The following is a 12421-nucleotide window of genomic DNA, read 5'->3' as shown; positions in this document are numbered from 1 at the left end:
ATGGAGCATGAGAGAAAGACAGGAGTCGAGCATGACTTCCCATGTACGTAGTTTGGCCAGACGTGGTGGTGGAGCTTCGAAAGCATTCTGTTTTCTAAAACTATTTGTTTTCTAAGAGTTGACCACACCATTGGCTTCTAACACTAAAGATGACCTTGAACAACTCTAAAGACCTCTTAGGAGAATAAGAACACCTGAGTCCAGAGCTGTGGTATTGCTGTCCCTTCAGAAGGAAATTAAGTTGAATTTAGTGATTGCTCTAACCTGGGGAAAAGGGGTGTAGTGTGGTGGGCAGAGCATGCTTCCCAAATGTGTACCAGTTCACATCTACCTAACCTTTTCACTGGCCCCACTGGGATCCACACCCACCTTAGGTGAGGATGCTGGTGCTCAGAGATGTAAAATGATATGGTAAAGCACAAATTGAACTGATTCTAGAGTCCAGACTATATTTTTGCTAAGGTGTAAACAACTGATCATTGTTTAAATGTTGGTGCAAGTGTTGTACATGGAAGACTGAGTGCTGGTGTAACTCTGGGCCGTAACAGTTGTTTGAAATGGATTGGGTGGGAAAGAGTGAAAAGACACTGGGTGAATTTGAGATGGTCCATCCTTTCCCTGAGGTAGAACCCTGTCATCAGCCTGAATTCCTTCCAGAGTCCGGGTTCTTAACCACCATGCTATAATGCAGCCTGGGGTGGACTGGAGAAAGCAAGGGATTTGGAGTTTGAGACGCTTAGCTGTGAATCCCTGCTCGTTCCTTTCTAGCACTGCGACCTTGGGGAAGTGATTTCACTACTGTGTGCCTCAGTTTCCTCGTGTATAAAATGGAAATAATAGCATCTGCAAGTCATTGTTGTGACTATTAGATGCAAGAACCCAGGGCATTTTTTTCACATACAGTAGACACAAAACAAATGATGACTGTGACTTGTCCCATCTGATATTTCCAACCTCATAAGGGTTTTTTCCTGGGGGAAGTTTGCCCCAAAATTAACTCATGATGTAGCGGTGGCTTTTTCACTACTTTGTGATGGGACAGCTGGCCATAAGTTGACCTTGCATCTCCAGGCAGAAGTCTAGCTGCAGAGACCTTGTGTCTTCAATGGCTGGCACATTGACTCTTCTTGGAATGAGTTCCAAGTTTTCAGTTTACTTATATAATGGTTTCATCTGATGAAGGAAAAGATGTAAAAAATGTGTTCAATATATTAGCTCTAAGTCCTGGTAAAAATACTTTTATCAATGTTATCTAAAATTACTTTTTGAATGCCCAATCATACGAAAAATATATGCATAATAGTTTTCATTCATAGTTGTTCTGCAAATGGTTGTACCATATGGTTTCATCAAGTTCATGGATGTTTTTTCTTCTTCAGGTCATTGTTTTTCAGACATACACAAATCAGAGCCCTACACCCATCGAGGCAAAGTACATTTTTCCTTTGGATGATAAGGCAGCAGTGTGTGGTTTTGAAGTGTTCATCAACGGGAAGCACCTAGTGGGAGAGGTGAGGAGGAAATGCATTGCGACTGCTCTCTGGTTCTCAAGTCAATTTCCCATTTACCTGAATCTTCAGTATGGAGTCCCTACAGTGTGGAGCTGAGTAGCAGCCTTATCATAAAACAAAAGTATTCTTTGAAGAACTAAGTATTTATACAGTTAGCCTCCATTCAAAAATCCCTCCCTGATTACCTCGTTTTTGTACCTACCTGTTTATTCTTCATTGGTCAGTGCCTTGTAAATTGTTTGTCTGGGCACTTCAAGAAAGAGTGATCTCAATATCAAAAATTTAAGGGAGGCACATTGGAAAATTGGTGAAACCCTTATATATTTTTGTAAAAACTGATCCTCTGCCCTGGCTGGAGTGGATCAGTGGTTAGAGCTTTGGCTTGAGCACCAAAGGGTCACAGGTTTGATTCCCAGTCAAGGGCACATACCTGGGTTGCAGGTTTGATTGCCGTCCTGGGTCACGGCAAATGTGGAGGCAACTAATCAGTGTGTCTCTCTCATATTAGAGTTTCTCTCTCTTTCTCTTTCTCTCCCCCTTTCTCCCTCCCTCCCCCCCTTTCACTCTCTAAAAATAAATGGAAAAAATATTTTCAGGCGAGGATTAACAAAAGAAAAAAAGAGAGAGAGAGAGAGAATGATCCTTGATGATCATTTTATGTATTTCTATTTATCTTAGACAGTCTCTTTATGCATAAGTTCTTTTTTTTTTTTATCTTCACCTGAGGACATTTTTCTATTTTTTGTTCAGATGGAGTGGGAGGGAGAGAGAGAAAGAGAGAGAGAGAGAGAGAGAGAGAGAGAGAAACATCGACGTGAAAGGGACACATCGAGTGGCTGTCACCCGCATGACCAACCAGGGCCGGGGACAAACTGCAACCAAGGTACGTGCCCTTAGCGGGAACCAAACCCGATCTCTCTGGTCCGCAGGCTGATGCTCTAACTGCTGAGCCAAACTGGCCAGGGCTCTTTATGCATAAGTTCTAATGATGAAATTTTTCTTAGTAAAGTCTGAAATCACTATTCATATTATGACTGGTATAAAAATCATCTTTTCCAGATCAAAGAGAAGGAGACTGCCCACCGGGAGTACCGCGAAGCCCTAAGTCAAGGCCATGGCGCCTACCTGATGGACCAGGATGCACCGGTGAGGCTGGACATGAACCCTGTGTTCTAGCACACTTATGAGAAAGGGAAGAGGAGTTGGAAATTATTTGAAATATAAGATTCAGACTAGGAACTAGGATAATTTAAATTATTTTGGCTCTAGGCTTTCACTTGCTATTAGCGGGGGGGGGGGGGGGGGGGTCAAGCTGGTCAGACCCTCAGACTTATCTAAATAATGTGACCAAACAAGTAAGACCATCTCTGTCATTGGTGACTGAGTTTCCCAGAAGTTTCCCAGAAGTGAAAACAAAAACAAAACATTTGGGATACATAATCTTTACCTTCTGATAAAAGCGTGTAATATATTTATGTGTTTCCTGGAATTAAACTCACCCAGCAATTTATTCTATTTTCACCAAATCATAACCCAGGGAGGCATTTCTGCAGGGTCCTGAGGTATGCCCAGGTCTGTTTGTTCCGATTATTCGCTTTCAGAGGAATTAAATGTGGAGAATCTGGAAGAAGGAACAACTATTGTGTCCACTGGGTTTCTCTTCTTATAGAAGATGTTTTGAATGTGCCCTTGGATTGCCTAGATTTCAAGCAGTCAGTTTCTAACTACTGTCTCTAGTTCAGATGTCTAGTTGTTTTTAAAGATAGGCTTAGGTTTCAGGTTTCACCTCTGAGTATGACACATTGCTGTAGTAGTATGAGAATGTGATGTTTGGAAGGGAGCATTATTAAGAGTAATACAGATTTAAGGGATAAATGATTACTTTGACATCAGAGATATCCATTTGCAGAACGGGGGGTAAGCACGTCATTGTTAACCAGTTACAGTCCCCATGCTGAATTGCATGTATTTAAAAAGCCTTGCTTCATTTGACAGGCTGCCACTGAGCAGTGTAGGGCTGTTGTCATAAGTGAATTGGTCTGCATATTTCCGCCTTGATGCTAACGTGTTTCCCTAGGAATATGACCCCCCAAAAAAAAGTCTTTACAAAGGATATTACTTAGAGTGAAGTCTGGTCAGACCATTGCCAACCCAAGCCTTTGGGTACCCTAGAATGTATTTTGCCATCCAGTGACTACTATATAATGTTCTCATACTATGTTATTTTAATAACATAATAATATATAATATATTCATATTACATATTATTTTACAGTTGACCCTTAAACTTTGAACGGTGTAGGTCCACTTGTATGTGGATTTTAGTTTTTAGTAAATATATTTTTAAAAAATTTGGAGGCTTGTGACAATTTGAAGAAACTCACAGAGTAACCATATAACCTAGAAGTATAGAAAAAATTAAGAAAAACTTAGATATGCCATGAGTGCATAACATATATGGAAGAGAAGCGAGTGAACACCAGGACTTGAGGAAGTGACAGGTTGACTGCACTGCTCTGTGCAGACGCCTTTGGGTTTACGATGAGCACTGCCCTTGTCATAGAGCGGCTCACCCCCGAGCCTTGCGGGGGATGGACCCAATGGCCAGCGCTGGGTTTACAAGAGAAGGACGTCCTGGACAAGGAGCGTGCTTTCTCTGGGTCAGCTCCACCGCCCTGTCCCTGAGGTTGGGAAGTACCTTGCTTCAGTGACAAAGGAGCTGCCTTTTAAGTCCTTTTGACATTGGACAATGCCCTTGGCCACTCAGAACCCCATGCGTTCAGCAGGTGTCAAAGTGGTTTCCTTGTCCCAGACAAACTGTCCCTAAGTCAGCCTCCAGATCAGGGCTCACAGGGACCTTTAAGGCTCATTACACATGGTCTCTATGGAAAAGGTTGTCAACACTGTGGAAGAGAACCCCAGTAGCCACAACATCATGGAAGTCTGGAAGGATTACACTACTGAAGATGGGTCCTTGTTACGGGAAAAGCTGTGAAAGCCATCAAGCCCCAAACAGTAAGTTCCTCATGGGAGGAACTCTATCTAGATGCTGTGTGGGACTTCACAGGCTATACGATGGAGTCATTCAAGGGAACCACGGAAGACTGGACATGGCAAAAAAGGAGGGTGGTGCCCAGCAGAGTGGCTCAGCTGGTTGAGTGTCTCCTGTGCACCGAAAGGTTGCCAGTTCGATTCCTGTCAGAGTACATACCTGGGTTACAGGTTTGATCCCTGGTTGGGGGGAATATGGAAGGCAACTGATCCATGTTTCTCTCTCACATCGTTGTTCCCCTCTCTCCCCTTCACCCGCCCTTCCTCTCTCTAAGCATGTCCTAAGGTGAGGATTTAAAAAAAAAAAAAAAGATGCCCTGGCCAGTTTGGCTCAGCAGTTGAGCGTTGGCCTGCGGACCAGAGAGTCCCCGGTTTGGTTCCCGCTCGGGGCACGTGACACACACACACACACACACACACACACACACACACAAGATGAGTGGTGAAGGGTCTCAAGATGCAGATCTGCAAGAAATTGAAGAACTAACAGACACCACACTGGAGGATTTCACAGAAGATGACCTGACGGAGATGAGTCCTTCTGAACCAGAGCCAGATGTGAGGAAGAACATGTAGAAGAAGCATTGCCCACAAACAGTAAAATTAGTCTGGCAGAAGGATTCCAATTACTCATGACTGCTTTTGACTTGTTTACGACATGGACCCGTCTATGATGCAGACAGAAAGTAAAGCAGACAGTGAAGGAGGATTGGGACTGTGCAGAAGCAGTTTTAGTGAAATGAAAAAGCAAGAAGCTCTGGCTAGGTGACTCTCTGGGTTAGAACATCATCCCGATCCACCAAGGTTGCAGGTCCGTTCTTCAGGACACCTGCAGGAAGCACCCAGTGACGCATAAATAGTGGAACAACACATTGATGTTTCTGCTTCCCCCTCCTCTAAAAAGTCAGACAGAAATTATGATGTATTTCCTTAAAGTTGCACCCATGTGCCTACATCTCCTTCCACCTTCTCGGCCTTCTGTCCCCTTCTCCTCCTCAGCCTGCTCAGCGCGAAGACGATGAGGATAAAAACCTTCGTGATGACCCACTTCCACTTAATGAACAGTAAATAATCACAAGTGGTGCAATCAATAAAGCTGTTTGCTGTGTGTGTGTGTGTCTTCGGTGAAAATCTAACCCTATAGGCCACAACCATGAGACGTGCTCATGTCTGTCATCGCTGCAGTGTCCATCGGGCAGAGCACCATGTGCAAGCTGAGGATGAGGAGATAGCCTGTCTTTACATAGGCATGTGGTTAGTGACACTTCATGTAAAGTTAATCATGTGATTGTTTTCTTCCTGTTTTATCAGTTGGCTTTTAAAGAATTACATTGCTGTATAGTACACCTCTCGTAATCTGAGAAACTGCATATCAGCCTGTCACAGGGAACTATATTTTTGTTTTGTCTTGTTTTGTTTTTGTTACTCCTCACCTGAGGATATTTTTCCATTGATTTATGTTAGATAGAGTAGAAAGGAGGGAGGGGGAGAGAGAGAGAAAGAAATATTGATGTGAGAGAGACAGCATGCCCCCAACTGAGGCAAGGGATTAAACCTGCAACCCACGTATGTGCCCTTGACCAGGAATAGAACCTGTGACCCTTTGGTCTGCTGGTAGATGCTCTAACTTACTGAGCCAAACCAGCCTGGGCAGGTAACTTTTTTTGTTTTTGTTTTTAAATGTTTTTTATTGAGTTTTTGTTGTTGTTTTTTTAAGAGAGAGATAGTAACATTGATGTGAGAAACATCCATTGGCTGCCTCCTGCATGCCTCCTACTGGGGATGGAGCCCACAACCCGGGTATGTGGCCTGACCGGGACTTGAACCAGGACCTCTCAGTCCATGGGATGACGCTCAGTTCACTGAGCCACACCAGCCAGGCAGGAAGAGGTTTTTTAAAAAGTGTGACAAAATCTCTAATACTGTCTTATGAATATGACTATATTGCTGTACGTGAAATAGATTTCACGCGGCTCATCCAGCAGTGTGTGGCCAGGCTGCCGTGAAGCGATTGCACTGGCCACCATGAGGCTATCATGTTGCTGCTTCAGCATCGATGCATGGATCTTAGCCCTGCGAATAAATATGAATTCTTTTCCACATTGCTTCATTTTTAAAAATATTGATTTTAGAGCGAGGAAGTGGGGAGAGAGAGAAAGATTGATATGAGAGAGAAATATCTATCCATTGTCTCCTGCATGACCCCGACCGGGGCTGGGGACCAAACCTACAACCCAGGTTCATGCCCTTGACCAGGAATCAAACCCTCTGCCCTTCAGTCTGCCGGCCGACACTCTAACTGCTGAGTCAAACCAGCCAGGACTATTAATTATTTTATTATTTTTTATATGAACATCTGTAAATCTACTTTTGACCCACTCTGGATATATTATATATTTTTTAGTCTTCTGATAGTTAGGAACATATTACATATATAGCACTATATATACCATATATAGCACTATATGTTACATATATAACATATAGTTGTTATGAATATATACTATTGTATGGGATACTGTATATAACATTATATGGGATAATATAATATAGTAATATACATTTTTATATGTACAGTGTTCCTAAGTATCAGAAAAATAATAGTTTATGTCTATACAATTTCACAGACTCTCTGACTTGTTATAATGGAAGTGACATCTGTCATCTGTGTTGTATGTCCTGCACAGAAGCAGCACTACAATCCCACATGACCCAGTGGCAGTCCCTCAGATGAGCCCCCGGCTTCCGTCACCTCTCTAAGGGCAAACAGTGTGGTGGTTGCTGAGGGAGAGGGGGTAGGGGGAGGTAGGAGAGGGTAACAGGGTGACCTCTATGGTGACAGAAAGAGACTGATTTGGGGTGGTGAACACACAAGATGATATACAGATGATGGATTATAGACTTGTACACCTGAAACCTGTACAATCTATTAACCAGTGTCACCCCAATACATTTTAAAAAGAGTGAACACTATTGGTTGTTTAATTATCGTCTCTTCATTGTTTATTCCCATCCTGCAAATGGATATCCTTGATGCCAAAAGTAATCACCTGTCCCTTACATCTTTCTAATCATTAGTGTTCTACACTCCCCACCCACAGGTTATATTTTCATGGCAGCATGGAGAATGGAAGGTTTGGTTGGGGAGGTTAAGAGGTTGTCTGTGTATCAGAAAAAATACATCTAGCCTCTCTTTTTTCTGCCCTGGTTAGTCATGAAGGTGTCTCTTTACGCAGTGATTATCAACATCCCATTGTCAGAAAATGAAATACCTCTTTCTGAAAAATAAAGTGACGGATTTACTATAGGGGAAAAAATGACGTGAGGGCCAAGCTCAGTGGAGACCTCCTCAGCTCTCCCAGAAAGGACAGCGTGGAGGGGCCCCTGCCCCTGGGGCCTCTGGTGTAGACTGGCCACTGGGTGACACTGTTGTCCGGGCAGGGTCCTGCTGCCAAGGGGCTTCCTCCCCCTGTGCTCCTGTAGACGTCACACCACTAGGGAATGGCTCCGAGTCCCCTTGAGCACCACCAGGGCTTGACTTAATTTTTTGAAGAAGAATCTGACAGTTTGAAGTTCTAGTAGTTCATGTAACAGAGTTAACTAACATAGAGTGGGTGTGCATTTGAGTCACAAGCTAAGTCACATATTTCTGTCTCAGGATGTCTTTACTGTAAGTGTTGGAAACTTACCCCCCAAGGCTAAAGTTCTTATCAAAATTACCTACATCACGGAGCTCAGCATCCAAGGCACCGTGGCTGTCTTCTTCATGCCTGCCACCGTTGCACCCTGGCAACAGGACAACGCTTTGAAAGAGAACATCCAGGTTTGTGTGCTTAACATAAGATTTAAAGAACCTTTTTGTGTGTGATTTATGCATAAGGAAGAAAAAATATCCCAAATCATCTAATCTTTTTGGCATAAAATTAATGTTACTGACACATAATGCATTTAGACACATATGATATTTGTAAAATAAAAAGAATCAAGACAGATATGCTCAATGGGCTTTTTTTGTTGTTAATCCTCACCTGAGGATATTTTTTCTATTGAATTCCAGATAGAGTGGGAGGGAGGGTGGGGGAGAGAGACAGACATTGATGTGAGACAGACACATCAATTGGTTGCCTCCCACATGTGCCCCGACCAGGGCTTGGGATCAAACCTACAACCCAAGTACATGCCCTTAACTGGGAATCGAACCTGAGACCTATAGGTGCACAGCCAGCATTTTAACCACTGTGCCGCACCGGCCATGGCTCAATGGGCATATTTTTATTCTGTTTGTCACTTTAAAAAGTTTACATTTGTGCTATATGTTCATCATGAAGAATTCACATAAGCCTACAGAATGCAAAGAAACCAAAGAGGAAAATTTAAACCATCCTTAATTCCATCCCCAGACATAGTAGCCCAAGGCTACTGGTTAATGCTTTGGTATAGATCTGTTCAGACTTCCTGCTTTGTATGTATTTATAAATTGTATGTATATTTATGTGTGTGTTTATATGCATCCATAGGTATGGAGGTGTGTGTACACGAACTGTGAACAAGTGCTCAGGGTCTCACTGCTCCAAAGTGAGGCCAGCTGCCTGGCGGCTGCAGTCTGCAGCCTCGGTGGCTGCATTCGGCTTAGTCTCTTTGTGAAACTTGATACTTACACGTTTTGTTTTTTTTTAAACAGGATACTGTGGAAAAGATTTGTATAAAGGAAATAGGAACAAAGCAAAGGTTAGTACCTAAAATATAAAACCTGATAATCATTCAGTGGGCATAAGTTTTTTTATGGCTTAAATTTTCATTTAAAATTATGTAAAACAATTATAGGTAGCTGTTTAATGTTTAAGATATTAGACTAAGACAACTTTCTCTTCATTTTTGGTAGCTTCTCTCTGAGTATGTCTATCGAGATGCCATATGTGATTGAGTTCATTTCTAGTGATACACATGAACTAAAAAAGAAGGTCAGTACATCTTGCTTTATTTCTTAAGAGCTCTTATTTTGACATAAATTTTATGTTACAAAAGAATCACATGCATCTGGTTTAACAGCGAAGTGAGCCCTGAGGATATTTTTCTCTTTATCTTCAGATAGAGCTGGAGGGAGAGAGAGGGAGAGAAAGAGAAACATTGACGTGAGAGGGACACATCATTTGGTTCCCTCCCACACAACCATGTCCAGGGCTAGGGACAAACTGCAATGGAGGTACGTGCCCTTGGCTGGAATCGAACCCATGACTCATTGGTCCACGGGCTAATGCTGTACCACTGAGCCAAACTGGCCAGGGCTCTCCAAAATTCTAAATAAAAACTTTTTCCCACCCAGACATTGTGGCTCAGTGGTTGAGCATCAACTCATGCACCAAGAGGTCACCTGTTCGATTCCCAGTCAGGGCACATGCCCAGGTTGTGGGCCAAATCCCCAGTGAGGGGCATGCAGGAGGTGGCCAGTCAATGTTTCTGTCTCCCTCTTTCTTCTTCTCTCTCTAAAATTAATTTTTTTAAAAATTAAAACGTTGATTTTCCTGCTTGTTCTTGAGTCATCTGTTTCAGAAAAAAATTTTTTATTTCCTGTTACGGTTGATGAAAATTTAACTCTCTCGCTTTCTGTGCTCACCTCACTCCCCACTTTTTCTCTCCCTTCATTCCAAAAGTTAAATCAATTCAGTGTTTACGTTATTATGACTGTGTAAATGATGTTTACTGTTGAACCAAGAAATGTCTTATGATTGCATATTCTTTGTTGTTGTTAATCTTCATCTGAGGATATTTTTTTTCCATTGATTTGTAGAGAGAGTAGACGGGGGTGTGAGAGAGAGAGAAACATCGATGTGAGAGAATCGATTGGTTGCCTCACACATGCGCCCTGACCAGGGTCAGGGGTTGAACCTGCAACCCAGATACATACACTTGACCAGGAATGGAACCTGCGACCCTTCAGTGCATGGATTGATGCTCTAAGCACTGAGCCATGCCTGGCAGGGCTACATATTCTTTTTTTTTTAACCTCTTTATATATTATTCCTGGGTGGGGAGCGCATTTTCATTTGCTTAGACTTCTAGGACAGTTCTTCACAGGTGCTCTAACACGGAGACTAAAACTCCTCTCCTACTCTTCACACTGCAGAGTGCTTCAGAGAACCGTTCATGCATCCCCCACCCCAGCTTGGCTACTGTTGGCAGCTGCTGTCCGAGGGCTGCCCTTGAATCTTCTATTTTGTAGGGGTTTTGTCTTTATCCTGCTTCTTGTTTTGTTCCCCCCATTTGGAGGGCACAGCCTCATTTCCTTGCAGAGTGAGAGTGACGGCAGAGACACCCTTGTGCTCCGTGCTGCTCTCGGTGAGGTGCTCAGCCCCGGGCTGGAAACCGCCTTCCCCAGAGCACTGACGACACTGTCTTGTCACTTCCAGGGTTACTTCTGAGAGGCTGAATGATGTTTGTTTTTTTCTTTTTTAATCCTCACCCAAGGACTTTTTTTTTTTTTTTTTTTTCATTTTTTGTGGGAGGGAGAGAGAGAGAAACATCGATGTGAAAGGGACACATCGAGTGTTTGCCACCCGCACGACCAACCAGGGCCGGAAACACACTGCAACCAAGGTACGTGCCCTTTGTGGGAACCGAACCCAGGGCTCTCTGGACCACAGGCTGATGCTCTAACTGCTGAGCCAAATCGGCCAGGGCATTGAGTGATGTTCTTATCTCCCATTCCTATTGCCCATTTTATTGTCTTCTTGAGTTTTTTTGGGATGGTTTTCTCAATTCTAAATTCTGCTGAAATGTTTAGTTAGTTCTCGCACATTTTTGGGTAAGAATGCTGTTCCATGTGTCCCATTTACAGCATTCTGTGTTTCGCAGATGTACCATCTCGTTCAGCTCTCTGAAAGCATTTGTAATATGTTTCTTCTTCTATTCTGTGTGGTGTCTCCTTTGAGCTCTTTCTGGATTTTTGTGGGTTTGGTCTACATCTGTCAGGTTAAAGCCTTTTTCTCCCCTGTCTGTGCTGAGATGTGAGAAGCAGTGCGAAGCTCTGAGGTGAGTGGGCAGTGGGCCAAGGCCTGCGCCAGAGGCCACCGGCGGCTGGGTGAGTGCACTGTGTGGTGTTTTAACCACTGCTGTGGTTCTTCAGAACACCTCTAGGATATTCTGAAGTATGACAGGGAGGGCGCCTTCTGACAGGAGGAGCTACAGACCCTTTTGCAAAGGGGTGAGCGCACCAGCGCCACCAGAATGGAAACACTGTGGCCATTTCATAAATTACCACATTGCCTTTATGACTTTAAAGCTTAGCATCTACATTTTTGAAGTGATTTTTTAAAAGAATAGTTCATTGATTTTTAGAGAGAGAGGAAGGGAGAGGAGAGAGAGATATTGATGTGAGAGCGCAGCATTGATCAGCCGCCTCCTGCATGCTCTCTACCAGGGATAAAGCTCATAACCTGGGCATGTGCCCTTGACGGGGAATCAAACCTGCAACCTCCTGGTGCACGGGACGACGCCTGACCAACTGAGCCACACTGGCCAGGGCTTAAAGTGGATTTATATTGGCCCTGCCGGGTAGCCCAGTTAGTTAGAGTGTCATCCTGATATGCCAAGGGTGAAGGTTCAGTCGGTCAGGGCACATACAAGAAGCAGCCAATGAGTGCATCAATAACTGGAACAAGAAATAGATGTTTCTCTCTCTGTCTCTCTCTCCCTCTCTCCCCCTTCTTTTCTCTCTAAAATCAAGCAATAAAATTTTTTTAAAGTTTAAAGTGATTTTATATTTATAAAAATATAATTTTAGGCCTGGCCAGTTTGGCTCAACGGTTAGAGCAATGGCCCACAGACCAATGGGTTGTGGGTTCAGTTCCAGTCAAAGGCAC

The 12421-nt window shown here is 43.4% G+C and overlaps 1 protein-coding gene across 1 annotated transcript in view; it reads left to right on the top strand.

Moving 5' to 3' along the window:
- PARP4 (poly(ADP-ribose) polymerase family member 4) overlaps positions 1 to 12421 on the top strand; it is a 141430-nt gene that overhangs the window by 59754 nt on the left and 69255 nt on the right. The window contains exons 17-21 of the mRNA XM_036252164.1: positions 1380 to 1511; positions 2571 to 2657; positions 8221 to 8385; positions 9244 to 9290; positions 9445 to 9523. Coding sequence (XP_036108057.1) covers positions 1380 to 1511; positions 2571 to 2657; positions 8221 to 8385; positions 9244 to 9290; positions 9445 to 9523 — 510 coding nt within the window. The remainder of the gene's footprint in view (positions 1 to 1379; positions 1512 to 2570; positions 2658 to 8220; positions 8386 to 9243; positions 9291 to 9444; positions 9524 to 12421) is intronic.

Source organism: Molossus molossus, unplaced genomic scaffold, assembly GCF_014108415.1.
Source record: "Molossus molossus isolate mMolMol1 unplaced genomic scaffold, mMolMol1.p scaffold_m16_p_10, whole genome shotgun sequence".
Lineage (NCBI taxonomy): Eukaryota > Metazoa > Chordata > Mammalia > Chiroptera > Molossidae > Molossus > Molossus molossus.
This window is presented reverse-complemented; position numbering and strand designations above follow the sequence as displayed.